The sequence below is a fragment of the Schistocerca cancellata genome, chromosome 4 (assembly GCF_023864275.1).
Source record: "Schistocerca cancellata isolate TAMUIC-IGC-003103 chromosome 4, iqSchCanc2.1, whole genome shotgun sequence".
In the NCBI taxonomy this organism is placed as follows: Eukaryota; Metazoa; Arthropoda; class Insecta; order Orthoptera; family Acrididae; genus Schistocerca; species Schistocerca cancellata.
The window spans coordinates 693,056,266-693,075,852 of record NC_064629.1 but is presented as its reverse complement, the minus strand read 5'-3'; the positions used below and the strand labels follow the sequence as shown (position 1 = coordinate 693,075,852).

At 43.0% G+C, this 19,587-nt stretch overlaps 1 protein-coding gene across 1 annotated transcript in view; it reads right to left on the bottom strand.

Moving 5' to 3' along the window:
- Positions 1-19,587, bottom strand: part of LOC126184729 (haloacid dehalogenase-like hydrolase domain-containing 5) — a 105,694-nt gene that overhangs the window by 70,692 nt on the left and 15,415 nt on the right. Inside the window, exon 3 of the mRNA XM_049927266.1 lies at positions 8,798-8,995. Coding sequence (XP_049783223.1) covers positions 8,798-8,995 — 198 coding nt within the window. The remainder of the gene's footprint in view (positions 1-8,797; positions 8,996-19,587) is intronic.

Below are 19,587 nucleotides of genomic sequence, written 5' to 3'. Positions count from 1 at the left end.
TCTCATTTTGGACAAACCCTCCACCTCCCCAAACTTGTCCTCTAAAATGCTCAACAAAACACTGAGGCTTCATTGTCATGAAAGATTATCCATCAGCTCTCGAACATACAAGGTACCAGGGTGAATAAGATCCACTGCCATCCTTAGCCTGGCGTTCCTCCCATTGTGTGGCCAGGGATGGAGAACACTTAAGAGACTGCTGGTGTTTCACCACCAGCATGAGATGATGGACTATGCCTCATTGCATGTCATCCGCCCTGATGCCAGCCACTCTGCCCAGGGGCCCTCCCCACGGGCGCCACCCAGCCACAGCAAAGTCCTCCTGGCAGGGGGATGGGCATCTACCCCTTGGCATATGTGGGGAGTTAACAGCGCAGGCATCAGCAGAGCGATCCCTGTGCGGTCAGGGGGCTACAACCAACAGGGTACATGGCAGCCCCACCACAACAGACTGGCTACCGTTCTGGATATCAAGTGCAAAAAAAGTTCATGGTCATCGTCGACGCAGAAAGCGACACTGCATAGTGCATGGTGGAAAACGCACCCAGAAAGGTGTCCTCACCCAAGAGATGGAGAATGAGCAGGACTGAAATGCAATGACGAGAAAGTGGACTAAAGATTTCAATGCACGACGGACATGATGCACCATGTAAGGCTCCCTTCCCCAATTGGCTCACTCTTCGGGAAAATTTTGAATAATGGAGGTCAAACCCTACAGGGGACCATCACATAAAGGCTGGAACGTGTGAAACTCCTTTTAGTCACCTCTTACGACAGGCAGGAATACCTTGGGCCTATTCTTACCCCTGGACCTGCAGTGGGAATGGCAAGAGGTGGATACATGTAACACACCCATGAACATTGTCGAACATGATCATTTTGGTGGTCCAGGTGCTGGACGTTGTGAGGCATAATGTTGCATGGACATACTGAGCTCCAAATCTTTGAACAGGTACAGTCATTGGTCAGGGTTCAGTGTGTCTTTTTGGGAGCACATTCAACCCTGACTTCATTTTATTGGATGACGATGCATGACCACTCTGAACAGCGCAGGTGGAGGAGCTCTTCGAACAAGAGGATATTTGGCAACTGGACTAATTTGTCCATGCTTCTGACTTAAATCCCATTAATCATGTGTGGGATGCATTGGGGAGACGTGTTGCAGCACATACACATGCACCAATGACCATCCAGCAGTAGTCAACTGCACTGGTGGATGATTAGAACACCTCACTACACCAACTCCTTGCCAACCAAAATGATAGGAGCACATCGCAGAACATACATTGGATGTCTATGGTGACCACACTACCTATTAAGAACCATGTCCAGCCTTTTGTAATGTCCATGGAATGATCATGAATCACGGTGACTTCAGTCTAATTATTGTTTTTGAATGAAAGTGTCATTTCTATTCATCTCACTCCATATTTCTTTCAGTTCCCTTCAGCATTATACTGCAGCAGTTCATACACAGAAATGTATTGTCCAAATATCATAAAGCTGTGTTACTTGGCAGTGAAACATCATGCAAAAGTTACTTTCATCCTGAAGTGTAGCACACCAGTGTGTATCATGTTTAGATACAAGCAAGAGATGTGCCACAATAGTTCAAAATGTTAGTGCCAGGTTTCAAATGCTAAGAGCTGGGGTTTGATCCCCAACCAGTCTGAAGATTTTTTTTCCGTTTTCTGTCACTTACCACTTCTTTCAGTTATGGGAATGATTTGTTAATGTGAAAAAGTCAAGCTGAACAACGTTATGGAGGCCATTTTAAACTGAGTCAGTCAGTTGAAGATTACAAGGTGAGTACATATTAGAGCCAACACAGTAAAGCGCTACAATTTTCAAACCACCCCTGCAAGACGAGGAGAGCAAAATTGATTTTGGGATTGATACCCTTGGATTTGAGGTATGAGAGCAGTTGTTGGTTCATCAGAATCGAAAAACACCGTAGCCATAACTTTTCCAGCAGATGGTGTGGTTTTGAATTTTTTTTCTTGGGTGCATTTGCATGATGCCACTCCACTGATTGTCTCTTCGTCTCTGGTAAAAAATGATGGAGCCATGTTTCATCACCTGTCACAATTCTTCCAAGAAATTCATCTCCACCATTCTCGTACTGTTCCAAAAGTTCACTGCATACCGTTTTTCTTGTTTCTTTGTGAGCCAATGTCAACATCCTGGGAACCCACCTGGCACAAACCTTTTTTAATGCCAACACTTTCAGTAATCTGCAAACAGTTCCTTCCCCTATCCCAATGTAGTGTGACAATTCGTTCACTGGGATGTGTCTGTAAGCAGTCACCAATTCGTTAACACTCTGCACATTATCTGGAGTGTGTGCAGTACGAGGCCTGCCGCTGTGAGGACAATCCTCAATATTGCCGTGTCTGCTTTCATCACGTAACCTGCTTGCCCACCAACTGACTATACTGCGATCGACAGCAGCATCTCCATACTCCACTTTCAACCTCTTGTGGATGTTTCCCACTGTCTAGTTTTCATGGCACAGGAATTCTATGACAGCATGTTGCTTCTGATGAACGTCAAGTGTAGCAGCCATCTTGAAGACATGCTGTGACGGCACCACTAAAGGGAACAGATTGAACTAAGTTTGAAAACAAGCAGGAAGGATGTATCGTATCAACACACTGTAAAACATTCACACGGGAACAGATTGAACTAAGTTTGAAAACAAGCAGGAAGGATGTATCTGCACACTGTAAAACATTCACACATGCAGAATGAAAACCGTATTTTTACAAAAATAGTGTGCATTTCTTATGGAGTGACCCTCGTAAAATGAGCAATCGGGAGAGAGAAAACCTAAGAGGTAATGAAGCGGAAACCAAGAATAAATGGTGCATTATGAAAAGCAAGATAATAGTGAGCCAAATACATCAATGAACTAGATGTCGCTGCATGGCTGAAGCTCCAGAGTGGCCATGAACTCTGTTTGCCTGGGGGAATGATGTGTGGCACCGCAGGCCAACTACTAAAGCACTCACGGATGTAACAGCACCACCTAGCAATAAAGGTCCAGTTCCTTGCTCTCCAAACTCGCCAAACAGGGGCTTGTATGGACTGGAGGACCTGGAGGTGTCAGGTATTATACTACGACATCATGATATCTGTGTTGTTGGCTGTGTTTAAGGAGGTTGCATGTAGACCTCCACCTCCACCTCCACGCCTGTTTCCAATGAAATTGCTGGTGGATTTCTGGGGCACAAGTGAAATCTGTGCGGTTTTGTGGGATGGAAATGGGGGGGAGGGGGGGGGGGCACTTTCTAGGTGATGGTGGACCAATGGCAAAGGTGCAGTTGGTAGATGTCAACAGAATTGGTTGGTACTATGATGCTCCAAACCTTAAAGGGTGTCAACTGACATAGCACACCCAGAGTGCCGAGTCTGGGGTTCCCAGGGCTGTGGGGCCAGCAGGAAGAGCATGAGTAGAAGGAGCACATGTGGTTATCTCCCATGGATGAGCTCCACCAAATTAGTGTCTTGGGTGGATGTGGTCCTATATGTGCTCAGGAACATCTTGAGTGCTGCTGTTGTGATGGTGGTTCCCAATGCTTTCAACATTTGCCCTTTAATATTTGCATCATATGCTCAGTTTCACTATTGGAGAATGGGTGAAATTGTAAACTAAAAAGGTTTTCTATGCCGTTTGATGTGCAGAATTGTTTGAAAGCCAATGCCATGAGCTGAGGCCCACTGTCTGATACTATGGTTTGGAGAAGTGCTTCAATGGTAAAATCTGGACTGGAATGTTAATGAGTATCTTCCGCTGTGCTGTATGCCATGTTGACCACATATGGGTCTTTAGACTAAGCGTCCATGACTATTAGCCATATATTCAGCCCTGAAAGTCGAAATGAATGCAGTCCCAAAGGCAACAGAGGAGGGCCAAGGGGTGAAAGATTGGGGTGGTGCTGCCTGATGCCAGTGCAAGCTGGTTAGCTGCACACCATGGATTCCACATCCTTGTTTAAACCTGACCAGTAGGCATATCATCTCACTTGCGCTTTCATCCCTGACATTTCCAGTGCCCATGGTGGAGCAGGATGACCAGGATGACGTCAGTCTCCATGTCTATCTGACTGATAGTGGTATATGAGGCACCAGGCCTCGAACTCTTGATTGGTGTTCTGTGAAATGTAAGTTAGCCAACCATGGTGCACCTAGGAGATGGCGTGTTGTAAGATTGGGTTGAGGCATGTGTCTGCAGTGATTTGTGCAGCTATTATGGGACTCTATTCCAAGAAATGTCTCCATTTCACCTCTATGTCAAAACATGAGATTTTCTGCTGGTTGAAGGCCTGCAGGAAAGCATGTTAGAATGTTAGAGCATCCCCATATGCATGTTGTTCTGTTGGTTTGTACTTTGTGGTATAATTGTAACAGCTGAGGAGAAGCCCATTCAAGAAGATAGGAGCACAAATGAAATAGCACACCCAGCAGTTTGTGGGCCATAACTTAAATGAACTTATTCCCTAATGGGTAAACATGGATCTTCTTAATGGCAAATACAATAACTAATACCTCCTTGTCTATCTGCGAGCAGCTCTTTTGAGCGAGGTGCCAGTGTCTTTGACACACAGGTGATAGGTTGCTCAGTACAGTCATTGTTCATACGTGTCAGCACTGCACCAACGCCATATGGAGAGGCACCTGTGGCCAGAACAGTGGACATGATGGTGAAAAGAGCATAAGGCAGGGTGCCACGCGCATCATATGCTTCAATTGTGTTAACTGAAGGATTAACTCAGTTAATCCTTCAAAACCCAAATTTCTTCATGGAGCAACTCATTTTATTGTTATTGTTGCTGTTGTTTTGTTTTTGATGTTGTTGTTGTTGAAACTGCTGTTGCAATTTTGCTGCAGTAACAAATGTTGCTGTTCCAAAAGTTTTACAAGCCTTGACTCCATGGTACTTAGCTACCTCATTGCCTATTATTGTGACTGGGATTTGACAGAAGATCATAAACGACTAAACAGAAGCTGCTGGTGTGGGCTGACTGGTCAGGGGCTGTCGCCACCGGATTACCAAGTATGGACAGAAACACAAAGAATGAGGAAGCAATCAAGTGGATACAGAACAACAGGAAAACAAATCCAAAGAGTAATCTTGACAGAGAAAAACCTAATATGTAGCAAAGTGGAAACTGAGAAACCATGGTACTTCATGACAAGCATAACAATAGCAAGGTGAAAACACAACTGAACCTGATGCTGGCCATGCAAAGGAACACCTACAGTCTGACCACAAGAAGAAGAACAAATTCTGAGACAGGTAGGGGTGGGGGGGGGGGGGGGGCTGCGGGGAAGGAAGCTCCATCCACCGACTCCCAGCATATAGGCTCATAGGCTGCTGTGGGTGAGTGATAGTGTTGGTGAACAAGCCACTAGAAAGCACTAGAAAATGCCAGTTTATGCTCCACACAGCAATGGCAGGGCCATGTAATGGTTGCTGTATCAGCATATTTCTTGCAAAATATCAGTTCCCTTCTGTTGGTTAACTTCAACAACTATTTTGGCACTTAAAGTTGTTCAGTTAAATTTTGCTGAGAGACCAACACATTGGGCTTTCTGTCGACTGGTGGTTAAGAAGACACAGAATAATGGGAAAATGATTGCTGGCACATAGATCACCACCACCGATGTTCCACCTGGACTACATGAATAATTGTTGGGCCACAAAAGTCAATAGTAGAGTATGGGTAATGAGCTGAGCTGAAATGAGTTGGAGCTATGGTACTGAGTTGGCATAACTGAGCTGTATAATTAATTTTCCAAATATCTCACCTCTTCTACACTTGTTTGTACTATCTTGCTGTGAGCATCAATGTCCCTCGGTAATAAGGAGAAGCTGTTTCACTGGGCCTGTTATACCTTGGAATGTAGGCAACAGGGAGTTGTGCAACAGAATGACCTCCTGCGTGCCACAAAGCATGGGTTCTGAAAACACTGATCATGTGGAACCCAACTCTCACTTTTCTCACTTAGCATACTGAAAGCTTTGGATCAAGGCAGTCAGGTAGATGCAATATTTCTTGATTTCCAAAAAGCATTTGACTTAGTACCACAAGTATGCTTATTGTTGGAAGTATGATCATGTACAGTATCAAATGAAATTTGTGACTGTATTGAGGACTTTTTGGTACGGAGGATGCAGCATGTTATCTCTGATGGAGAGTCATCGTCAGACGTAGAAGTAGCTTTGGGTGTGCCCCAGGGAAATGTGCTCAGACTCTCACTGTTCATGACGTATATTAATTACCTTGCGGACAATATTAACAATAAGCTCAGACTTTTTGCAGATGATGCTTGTATCGCTCACATAGGGGTTATGACGACAAGATAAGAATAATTACAGAGCACACAGAGGCAGTCAAACAATCATCTTCCTGTGCTCCATACGTGAATGGAATGGGAAGAAACCGTGATAACTGGTACAATGAAACGTACCCTCTGCCATGAACTTCAGTGGGTTGCAGAGTACAGGTGTGGATGTAAATGAAGAAATGAGAGAAAAAGACTTCAGGGATAAGGAAGCAAATTCACAGGATGATTCCAGTGCAGCAGATGGGAAGTTGTCAGACAACAGGCAGCAAAAATTACAATCCAAATAGTTGGTTGCAGCCGACTTGACCGAACAGGAACAGTCTCCCGGTAACACAAATGAACTTACTTCATTTTTTCCTAGAGAAAATAAAATGACATAAAATAAAAAAAGACATCCCATAACAGCCACGACAGCAAAAAAGCCTGCTGGAGACTCTTGAATTCAAGCGACTGCATTGGTACAAGCATTTGATCAGGACGGCTGCCAATAGGGTTTGCTTTGACTACGTGCCTCTGGGAATGGATCATGACGAAGGTCTCATGATAGCTGGGAGAAGAAGGTTCTCATGCACCTCAAAATCAAAGAGCCCACTAGCAGTTTGGGAAAGACAAGTAAAGTTCAAGGAGGCTTAGCTACAACGGCATCCAGCTTGCAGGTGTGAAAAAATAAATGACGGTGGTGATTTTATTGTCACCTAGCACAAGAACAAAATCTTTCTTATTAGATATTCAACTACAAATTTCATGCATTACACTAGGTCAGTTGAACTCGGACAGGGAAACAAATTGGCTTCAAGTGATATACGGATATGTCACAAACCTTAAATCGTCACGAAAAAGAACACACAGGTGCAATGTTAAACCTACTACTTCAATTTTAGAACACTGTTGTGCCTTGAATTTCACAACTTAACAGGCAGTACATAATAATGCTCGTATGAAGCACTGTGCATTGGGGAAACCGTTAATTTATTGCTTTACCAGGCTGGGTTGTCATATTCTTATGGTGTCTGTGGTATTTACTTTATTTCTATTTAATCATCCAGGTATCATCTTATAATGATATAGGAATTATCATCACAATACAATGAAAATAAATTGCTCAAAAATATACTCCATCAGTTCAAAAAGTTTTGAGACTGAAAGTTAACACAGTGGTTTTAATGCTTCAGGTGTTCTACCTCCTCACCCCCCCCCCCCCCCCCTCCTTCCCAAACACAATGCAGAGAATGTTTATACAACCTTATGAAACTGTCACAAACCTTATGAAACTGTCACAAAAATCTTTCTTTGGGATGTTGTTTAACTCATTTGTCGAATTGGCTTGAATGTCGGTTACGTCATCTGACCCTTCATTTGAATTTGTGCACTTTGTTGTTTTGTGGCAGGTTAGTATTGATAAAATCAAATCTCATCACCTGTGATGATTTTTTGCAGAAAAGGATTGTTTGCATTGTACATTTCAATCGAGTCTTGGCAGGCACCCACAGATGATGTTTTTGTTCGAGAGCTAAGATGGGCATGGCAAACTTTGCACACACTTTTCTTCACTTCAAAACATTCTGAGAATGTCTTGACCACTTGATTTAGAGATGTTGCTCTATGGGGATTTGTGACACAACAATGCTGACACTACAGCCATATGTCCACTACTTAACACTGCCTGCTCATAACAGACTAGCTGAACATACATTTGTTGTTTACAGTTGTACATTCAAGCTGCCATCATAGTTATTGCACTGATGTTGTTTATACCACAGAAAAAAAATCAGTTCTGAACTTTTTGAGCAGATGGTGTACAAAGAACATTTAAGCATGCTTCTAGGGGTGGCTGGACAGAGCAAAATCCATCTTTCCGAACATGAGGTCACTGTCTTTACAACTCCACTGCCTCATTTGGCTGCTCTCTATTGTAAAATGTTCTTTGATATGCACACAATTTGCTCCAGGTAACTAATAACACAAACATAGTTTTGCTCTTCGTGACTGCATGTATCAAGGACACCTGCTGGTGACCCCTAAACCATAAACATGCTGCTAAGGTAATACCTACCTATAATGTCAGTTAGGAATCTAGAAAACTTATATCAACTCTAGCAACTTGTTGCCAACAATGAAGAGAGATTCAGTGGTATAAGAATTTCAGATATAGTAGGAAAAATGCCTAACAAGGCCACAAGTTCAATTGATAAGATTAAAAAAACTGCTCTTCACATGCAGCACAGAAAGCCAAAATGCAGTGAGAAACATCTTGTTCAATATACTATCTTAAGTTTTGAAAAAATTATAGAACAAAGCACTACACTGTATCTCACAGTTAAAAAAAATTATCACTGTTTCATGCAAAACAGAGAATAAAAATATAAATGATGCCTGTGAACTAGTTTAAACAACCAACATCACTGGCGTATTTTGAAAAACCATGAAATAATACATTCAATCTCACCTTTCTCCTTTCTAAATCCACAACATCCAAAAGTGGATATGTTGTGCGAACTTCGTCAATTGACACAAAATTAGAAAACCCTAAATTTAGGGCTATGTCACTAATAGGGCCTTGACCAGACAGTAACACCCTTTTATTATGGAATTCAGTGAATAATTTAAGAGGAGAGTGGGACATCACAACCTGGCTTCCAGACACCTGCAACAAATGTAAATGGAGGTTTAATATGTTAAAAGAAAATTATTGAGCAATGAAACAGTTAACTTTACTGTATACTATCTCCCACATTTTAATAAATAATGGAAAGAGCACAGGAAAGAACTGACTGTATAGTTAGTGCATTACATCATCAATAAGCACATAAATAAGACAGAATTTTGATAAGCTTTCACGCAAATACTTCTCCAGAACTAACAGAATACACACACACTTGCATGGCTACATTGTACTGGCTGGAATGTTAATAATAATCATTTATATATTTTAATACCACTGACTAATACAGAACAATAAAATGACACAGTTATGCAATAGCTTTGCAAACTGTCTTATACAGGGTGATTATAATTAACGTTAAACTTTCAAAATGCTGTAGGAGTAACACCACTGGTCAGAATGACGTCAAATTGCAATGGAATATTATTGGAGAAGAGGGAAAAAGTATGGTAGGAGAAAAAAAATAGTGTGAAATTTGATCACTAGATGGTGCTGTATTTGTCAGAATACGTAAATGAAAACACCTGTCATGTGCACGACCCACTGATGGTGGTATAAACACGCAGGGTACACGGCTTTTCTTCCTTTCACGTCTGCAGCTTTCACCATGACTGTCTCAATGCAGAACCATGCTCTGCTTGTAAAGCTGTATTACAAGAATGATGACTGTGCACACGTCTTCTGCAGAAGTTCCGGACACTGAAGGGTTTGAAAAAAGGCGTTGGTCCGATGACTGCCATGGATCTGGAGAAAATTATTCAGAAATTTGAAAAAATAGGTTCTTTTGGTGTGCAACCTGGTAGAGGGAGGAAACAAACTGATTCAATGTCAATGGAAGCAGTGGCCACAGCAATGCAGGATGAGACGAGAGGTGGTGTGCAAATGTGTAGTGCATGGAGAATAGCTTGAACAGTGGGCATATACATGAGCACATGTGTAAAAGCCTACGAAACGTCCTTCTTTGCTAGCCATTTAAAATTACCCATGTGCACGAATTGCTTCCTGTTGAACTACCAGCAAGAAAGACTTCTGCTCTTGCTCACATGGAAGTGGACGATGACTGGCCGTGGAAGATTTTGTGGACAGACGAAGCCCACTTCCATCTGACAGGATATGTCAATGCATAGAATTGTAAAATATGGGCAACGGAAAATCCACACGCAAATCAACCAATACCACTTCATCCTGAAAAGGTCACTGTGTGATGAGGGTTTACGGCATCACTTATCACAGGGCCATATTTTTTTCGAAGAGACAGGCGCGAGTCATAAGCTCGCGTTGATTACGTCCCTGCCCTTTGTACACACCGCCCGTCGCTACTACCGATTGAATGATTTAGTGAGGTCTTCGGACTGGTACGCGGCATCGACTCTGTCGTTGCCGATGCTACCGGAAAGATGACCAAACTTTATAACATAACCTACGTATATCTCGCGAAGAGACCATGAGGATAAAATCAGAGAGATTAGAGCCCACACAGAGGCATACCGACAATCCTTCTTTCCACGAACAATACGAGACTGGAATAGAAGGGAGAACCGATAGAGGTACTGAAGGTACCCTCCGCCACACACCGTCAGGTGGCTTGCGGAGTATGGATGTAGATGTAGATGTAGTAGATGCTTCTGGTCCTGTTACATGAACCATCACTGGGAAGCACTATGGGTGTCATTTGTGCAACCATGTCATTCCAGCTGTCCTTCAGCATGGATGTGATCATTTTTATGTAAGATGGTGCACCTGCACACATTCCAAATCCAGTTAAGCAGCTGCTGAAGTGCCATTTTGGAAATGTTAGAATTATCAGCCACCATTTACCTACAGCCTGGCCGTCCCAATCACCTGATCTTAATCTGTGTGACTTATGGCTGTGGGGCTATCTGAAAGATGTTGTGTTCAGTGTTCCGACTGCAAACTTCACTGCATTGAAGGCACACGTTGCACAACACATTCTGAATGTGACACCAGAAATGCTGCCATCAGTTGTGGAAAATGCTGTTTCTCAATTTCAACCTGCTGCAGAAAACGGTGGACAGCATATTGAACATATTTTTTACTAGTCACATGGAAATTAATAATCCGATTTGATTGATGCTTTTCATGTGGTTTTTGTCCTCAGGACAATTAAAAACAGATTTTTCCCATCTGATGTAATATGACCTTGCCGTGGTGGATGAGCTTACGTAACTAACAGTATCACACCTGTACACTCATACACACTGAGTAGCACAGTTTGTTTAACATCAAATGTATACCTTCGGCATTCTTGTATGATTCATTTGTCATTTGTAATCGGCCACTATTAAATTATTATGCTTACAGTGCCATCTATTGCTACATTTTGTAACTATTTATTTTTCTTCTGTCATACCTTTTCCCCCCTTCTCCGATAATATTCTGTTGCAATCAGTGGTATTATTTCTACAGCGGTTTGAAAGTTTAACTTTAATTATAATCACCCCGTACGTTAAAAAAAAAAATCTACCTTTCTCTCACACTCACTATTACTGTGCCTTCTCTTCAACATCCCAATGTATGCACCAAGATAAAAGAGAATCTCTCAAGTATAAAACAAGTACTCAAACAATTGCCAACTGCACAGTTGAATATGCTGGCCAATTTTTGAACTTTTAACACAGGATAATGAAACAAATGTGGCTGAATCTGTTCGTTTAACCAAACATTTGAAGTGTGATTTATTAGTTTCATAACTGTGAAATAATGCTCTACAAATTCTTCAACAGAATTTTAACACTTCTGTGCCATTAGGTTATTGAACAGTCTTTTCAGTAAACCAATTTAATACACATAACTCTATAAACTTTTAGCCCCACTTATGGTGAAAGTTTCTCCTTATAAAGAGCACGGAAATCTTAGAGGAAATCAAAATTTTATGTGTACAAGGTTTAAATAATGGGAAAAGAAACAGTCTTTGTTGGGCAACACATACATAAAATATGTGCAATTTCAGTAGCTTTGTGATGTCAGTTTAATTTCCTCAGAACATTATGAAACACACATAACCAACTATAAATAATGGTGCTAGCTATGATTGAGGTATACAAATGAGTGGCACCATCTATAGTTGCATGGCAAATGGTAAGCTACGTAATTTAATGGCCTAGTAGACTGAGTGTACTTTCCAGTTTAAATTTATTCTGAGAGTTAGGCCTAAAAACTTCACACTGTTTATTCCCTCATCACATGATTATTGCATGTTATTGAAATGTCATTCACATTTAATGATTTAGTTCTGACAGGCTTTGTGACAATCTGTTCCACAATGATTTCAACAACAGAGCAGATAACATATGTCAAACCAGTGCAACCAACATTAAGTACAGGAAGCATTTCTTTTCAATGCTCACATACATCTTGACTTTTTCTTTCAGAACTAATTTTCTTTAGCATAAACCCATAACGACCAAATGCTGTGTTCTAATTTTTTCTAGAGGAAAAAAAGAAATGTCAGTCCATAAGATTTATGGAAATTTCTTCATCACTGACAAATCCCTGTTATGAGTATTACCATAATGACAAAGACCAATAGTGTCCATCATTTTTCATTGCACAGTGATGTTTAGAATGGAAGTCTCTATGCCCTTAAACTGCTACTCACTCGTGCAAACTCTCTCTTTTAAGCTAATCCATACCTATTCCTCTCGACTGTTGGCAAATCTAGCAGTTTCGTAAAATTATTTGTAGAATACTTGCTTCCAATGTTTTAGTCAGTCACCAGTCTCTGAGTGTCGACAAAGGAGAATATTAATCCTAGAAAAATCTGTATATACAAGATATATATTGACGTTATGAATAAACGCGAATTCTGCCAGATGTTCGCGTCGTTCTCGCACGATATTTCAACAGCGTAGCTCGCTGTCTTTTTCAGGTGTTACCCGAGAATGGTCCTTAAGTGGATCGAGTCCAGTATTTATGCCTGTAAGTTGCTGGGTGCTCCCTAGTTGGTCCGCACTGCATCGGGTGTTCCCTCCGTGGTCCATGCCCACAAGACATGGCTCTCATGGTCCTCTCTGGTCGCTGGTGTTCCCACTGCCAGCCGCATCCGGCTCGGCTGCTCTCTGGAGTCGCAGTCATCATCTGTAGTATCTGCTGCTCTGTATCCTGGCTGTTTCCTTGGTCTCCACTTCTAATTCTTCCTGGGAGCTTCGTAACTGTTCTGTGCTGCATTGAGTGTTCTGTTCACGGTCCGCACCCACCAGGCCCGGCTCCCATGGTCCCCTCTGGTCGCTGGTGTTCCGAACGCCATCCGTGCCCAGTGCAGCCACCCTCTGGGATTGTGGTCGTCATCTGAGGTCTGTCAAAACCGGTCTGTAATGACTTGTGTTCTGTCTCATTGTTGTTTCCTCGGTTTCCACTTCTGTCTCTTGCTGGGCGCTCCGTAATCGGTCCTCGTCGAGTTGAGTGTTTCGTTTCCAGTTCACGCCCACCAGGTGCACCTCCCATGGTTCCCTCTGATTGTTGGTGTTCCGACTGACGTCCATGCCCTACTTGCATGTCCTCTAGGGTCATGGTTGTCATCTTAGGAGTGCCAGGACAAATTTGTAGTGTCTGGTGCTCTGTCTCGTGGCTGTTTTCTCGGTCCCCACACCTGTTTCTGGTGAAATCTCTATGTGTTTTGCGTTGAGTTTTCAGAAGTTCAGGCCGTGCTGAGCTGGTATCCAGTGTCATGGTTGATGAGATTCTCCATTATCTTGATCCTGATGGACTCTCTTATGACACTGTTCCAATATCTAGGAGTCTTGAGTGACAATCTTGGTGCCATTGTAGTTCATCAAGTACACACAGTTCACGTTTAAGCTAGCCATGAAACAAGAAATATAATCTAGTAGTGTGACGACAGATAACTCCGCCATAGATATGGAATGGAATAACTCAACAGATAAAGTCTCTACTTTTTCTATGCATGCTATCATCACATCCTGTTGGATCATGACTGTCATCTGTTAGTACACAGCCTCTCTCTATCAGTGATTACAGTACAGGACCCTCTGCACTGCATTTCGGATCTGACTGGATTCGTATTTGGTGACTCACTGAGTTAAAAACCACTTTGATCAAAACTGTTATTGTGTCTCTCATTTCTGATTTCTGCCTTTAGAACCCATGCATCACTACAGTACACAACCCTGGCACCAAGGCTGGTCCTTGGTTTGCCTATTTTTTGGACATTGTGCCTTGCTGAAAAGCAACATTATGACATTGAAGGTAGCGTATATTTCTTGCAGATTCTTCAACAAACACTGTGCTTGCCCACCACACTGAATTTATATTGACTTTCTTGTGTTTCAGAACACTCATACCTGCAATTTGCTGTTTTCATTTTCTATCTGCAGAGACTGAGATTTTGGCCATTCTTGTCTGTTACTTCTAATAGAGGCCTTCTTTACAGTTCCAATGAACATATTGTTTCAGTTCAGTGTTTATTATGTGTTGAATGATGGCCAATGTGCCATTGGAAATGTCTCTAAGTCAAGCTGTTCAGTTGCAGGCCCAGGAATCCACAACTCATAACAGGAATTACACAACTACTGCAATTCCAAACCAATTTACAGGCACCACTTGCAGCATCCCAAGCAGTCCCATAACAAGCACCACCTCTCTATGCACCGCAGTTCCAGACATTCTATGCACAGCAGGAAGACACGTTTGACTACCATGCTCAGCTCGATGCCCGCTACACTGCACATCACATTTACAGTATGGACAGAACACCATATATATTTGGCAACAGTAGGTGTCACAGTTTACAGGCTGGCATGTAAAGTATTTTTCAGTATCCACCTCAAAAGTGGTGACTTCGCTGCTGTATTAAGACAAAGACTTTGATGAACAAGTGAACGTGGTTGCTGCTTGTTACAAGTTTTTCAGATTGAGTAGATCACCACAGCAAACTTACAAACATTGGGTAGCTGATTTACAAGGCCTGGCCAGGCCTTCTGCCGCCGAGCAGTGTGTCAGCAGTGCGCAAGCAGCAGCAAGTGGCTTATTTAGCGTCCATATAAGTGTTGTAGTCAAGTTGAAAATTTATTTGAGTGTTCTTAGCACACTTGTTTAGTTAAATACGTCAAATCATTGCGTAGTTTCATATTTAGCAGGGGCAGATTTGCATTTTAATATCTGTGACGTGTAAAGTTGCGTAGTCGTCTGTCATTTGTTTATTTCTTTCAAATAGTCTTTGTACATTACTGACAGTACAGTTAGCCTTCTGCCGCCGAGCAGTGTGTCAGCAGTGCGCAAATAGCAGCATTACTGCATTTACTAGGCAGTCATGTATTTTAATAACCGTTAGTGCTCTCTATAGATTAGTTCAGACATTCTTTGCACAACAGTATTTAGCATGGATAGGGACTGCGACTGCTGTGTTCTGACGTGAGCTGAGTTGGCATCCCTTCGCTCCCAGCTTCAGGCAGTGTTGGCTTCAGTCACACAGCTTGAGGCTGTTGCCAATGGGCATCACCATGGGGGTCTGAACGGGGGTTTGTCGGGGACAGCCAGCTTTTCCCACACATCCCCCGATCGGACGACGGCTGCCCACATTGAGGCTGACCCCTCACCTGTGGTAGAGTGGGCGGTCGTCACAAGGTGTGGCAGGGGGCAAAAGACATTCCGGAGGGCTGAACGGAAGGCCTCTCCAGTTTGTCTGACGAACCGGTTTCGGGCGCTGTCTCAGGCTGATACTGATCTTCAGCCTGACATGGCTGCTTGTCCTGTTCCAGAGGTTGTCCCTCAGTCTGCAAGATCCGGGCAGTCGCAGAGGGTGGACTTACTGGTAGTTGGGAGCTCCAACGCCAAGCACGTAACGAGGCTCCTTAGGGATATGGCTGCAAGGGAGGGGAAGAAAACCAATGTGCACTCCGTGTGCATACCGGGGGGAATCTTTCCAGATGTGGAAAGGGTCCTTCTCGATGTTATGAAGGGTACATGGTGCAACCATCTGCAGGTGGTCGCTGATGTCGGCACCAATGATGTGTGTCGCTATGGATCAGAGGAAATCCTCTCTGGCTTCCGGCAGACTGCCAGCCTCGCCAGCCTCGCTAGTGGGATGAAAGCAGAGCTCACCATCTGCAGCATGTCGACAGGACTGACTGCAGACCTTTGGTACAGAGCCGAGTGGAGGGTCTGAATCATAGGCTGAGACGGTTCTGCGACCGTGTGGGCTGCAGATTCCTCGACTTGCGCCATAGGGTGGTGGGGTTTCGGTTTCCGCTGGATAGGTCAGGAGTCCACTACACACAGCAGGCGGCTCCACGGGTAGCAGGCGATGTGTGGCATGGACTGGGCGTTTTTTTTTTAGGTTAGATGGCCTCGGGCAAGTACAGAAAGGGCAACTGCCTCAAAGGGTGTGCGACAAAGTCAGGACATGCGGGGGCCAAGCAGCAATCGGTATTGTAATTGTAAACTGTCGAAGCTGCGTTGGTAAAGTACCGGAACTTCAAGTGCTGATAGAAAGCACCGAAGCTGAAATCGTTATAGGTACGGAAAGCTGGTTGAAGCCAGAGATAAATTTTGCCGAAATTTTTACAAAGGCACAGACAGTGTTTAGAAAGGATAGAGTGCATGCAACCAGTGGTGGCGTGTTTGTCGCTATTAGTAGTAGTTTATCCTGTAGTGAAATAAAGGTGGGTAGTGCCTGAGAATTATTATGGGTGGAGGTTATACTCAACAACCAAGCTAGGTTAATAATTGACTCCTTTTACCGACCTCCCAAATCAGTAGCATTAGTGGCAGAACAACTGAGAGAAAATCTGGAATACATTTCACATAAATTTCCTCAGCATGTTATAGTCTTAGGTGGAGATTTCAATTTACCAGATATAGACTAGGACACTCAGATGTTTACGATGGGTGGTAGGGACAGAGCATTGAGTGACATTATACTGAGTGTATTATGTGAAAATTACCTCCAGCAATTAAACAGAGAACCGACTTGTGGAGATAACATCTCGGACCTACTGATAACACACAGACCCGAACTTTTCGACTCCGTAAGCACAGAACAGCGAAGCAGTGATCATAAGGACATTGCAGCACCCCTGAATATGGAAGTAAATAGGAATATAAAAAAAGGGAGGAAGGTTTATCTGTTTAGCAAGAGTAATAGGAGGCAAATTTCAGACTACCTAACAGATCAAAATGAAAATTTCTGTTCCGACACTGACAATGTTGAGTGTTTTTTTGGAAAAAGTTCAAGGCAATCGTAAAATGCAATTTAGACAGCTACGTGCTGAGTAAAACAGTGAGGGACGGGAAAAACCCACCTTCGTTCAACAAAAAAGTTAGGAAACTAGTGCAAAAGCAAAGAGAGCCACACTGCAAATTTAAACACAGCCAAAACCTCTCAGACAAACAGAAGCTAAATGATGTCAAAGTTAGCGTAAGGAGGGCTATGTGTGAAGCGTTCAGTGAATTCGAAAGTAAAATACTATGTACAGACTTGACAGAAAATCCTAGGAAGTTCTGGTCTTACATTAAATCAGTAAGTGGATCGAAACAGCATATCCAGACACTCTGGGATGGTAATGGCATTGAAACAGAGGATGACATGCGTAAAGCTGAAATACTAAAACACCTTTTTCCAAAACTGTTTCACAGAGAAAGACCGCACTGCAGATCCTTCTCTAAATCCACACACGAACGAAAAAATGGCTGACATCGAAATAAGTGTCCAAGGAATAGAAAAGCAACTGAAATCACTCAACAGAGGAAAGTCTACTGGACCTGATGGGATACCAATTTGACTCTACACAGAGTATGCGAAAGAACTTGCCCCCCTCCTAACAGCCGTGTACCGGAAGTCTCTAGAGGAACGGAAGGTTCCAATGATTGGAAAAGAGCACAGGTAGTTCCAGTTTTCAAGAAGGGTCGTCGAGCAGATGCGTAAAACTATAGGCCTATATCACTGACATCGATCTGTTGTAGAATTTTAGAACACTTTTTAGCTCGCGTATCATGTCATTTCTGGAAACCCAGAATCTACTCTGTAGGAATAAACATGGATTCCAGAAACAGTGATCGTGTGAGACCCAAATTGCTTTATTTGTTCACGAGACCCAGAAAATATTAGATACAGGCTCCCAGGTAGTTGCAATTTTCCTTGACTTCCGGAAGGCGTTCAATAAAGTTCCGCACTGTCACCTGATAAACAAAGTAAGAGCCTACGGAATATCAGACCAGCTGTGTGGCTGGATTGAAGAGATTTTAGGAAACAAAACACATCATGTTGTTCTCAATGGAGAGACGTCTACAGACATTAAAGTAACCTCTGGCTTGCTACAGGAGTGTGTTATGGGACCATTGATTTTCACAATGTATATAAATGACCTAGTAGATAGTGTCGGAAGCTCCATGCGGCTTTTCGCGGATGATGCTGTAGTATACAGAGAAGTTGCAGCATTAGAAAATTGCAACGAAATGCAGGAAGATCTGCAGCGAATAGCACTTGGTGCAAGGAGTGGTTCAAATGGCTCTGAGCATTATGGGACTTAACGTCTATGGTCATCAGTCCCCTAGAACTTAGAACTAACTAACCTAAGGACATCACACAACACCCAGTCATCACGAGGCAGAGAAAATCCCTAACCCCGCCAGGACTCGAACCCGGGAACCCGGGCGTGGGAAGCGAGAACGCTACTGCACGACCACGAGCTGCAGACGCAGGGAGTGGCAACTGACCCTTAACATAGACAAATGTAATGTATTGCGAATACATAGAGAGAAGGATCCTTTATTGTATGATTATATGATAGCGGAACAAACACTGGTAGCAGTTACTTCTGTAAAATATCTGGGAGTATGCGTGCGTAACGATTTGAAGTGGAATGATGATATAAAATTAATTGTTGGTAAGGTGGGTGCCAGGTTGAGATTCATTGGGAGAGTCCTTAGAAAATGTAGTCCATCAACAAAGGAGGTGGCTTACAAAACATTCGTTTGACCTGTGTATGAGTATTGCTCATCAGTGTGGGATCCGTACCAGGTCAGGTTGACAGAGGAGATAGAGAAGATCCAAAGAAGAGTGGCGCGTTTCGTCACAGGGTTATTTGGTAACCGTGATAGCGTTACGGAGATGTTTAGCAAACTCAAGTGGTAGACTCTGCAAGACAGGCACTCTGCATTGGGTTGCAGCTTGCTGTCCAGTTTTCAAGAGGGTGCGTTTCTGGATGAGGTATCGAATATATTGCTTCCCCCTACTTACACCTCCCGAAGAGATCACGAATTTAAAATTAGAGAGATTTGAGCATGCACGGAGGCTTTCCAGCAGTCATTCTTCCCCCGAACCATACGCGACTGGAACAGGAAAGGGAGGAAATGACAGTGGCATGTAAAGTGCCCTCCACCACACACCGTTGGGTGGCTTGTGGAGTATAAATGTAGATGTAGATTGCAAGTTTAAGACAAATGTGTCACATGTTATAGTAACACCATGATTCGAGACACTATCACCCAGAATGAGTGAACAGGGAACAATACTTAAGTACCTGGGTCGCAGTTTAAAGCAAGTGTTCGAATTGATTGAGTCACGCGACTCTTACGACATTGGTGTGGTACACTTT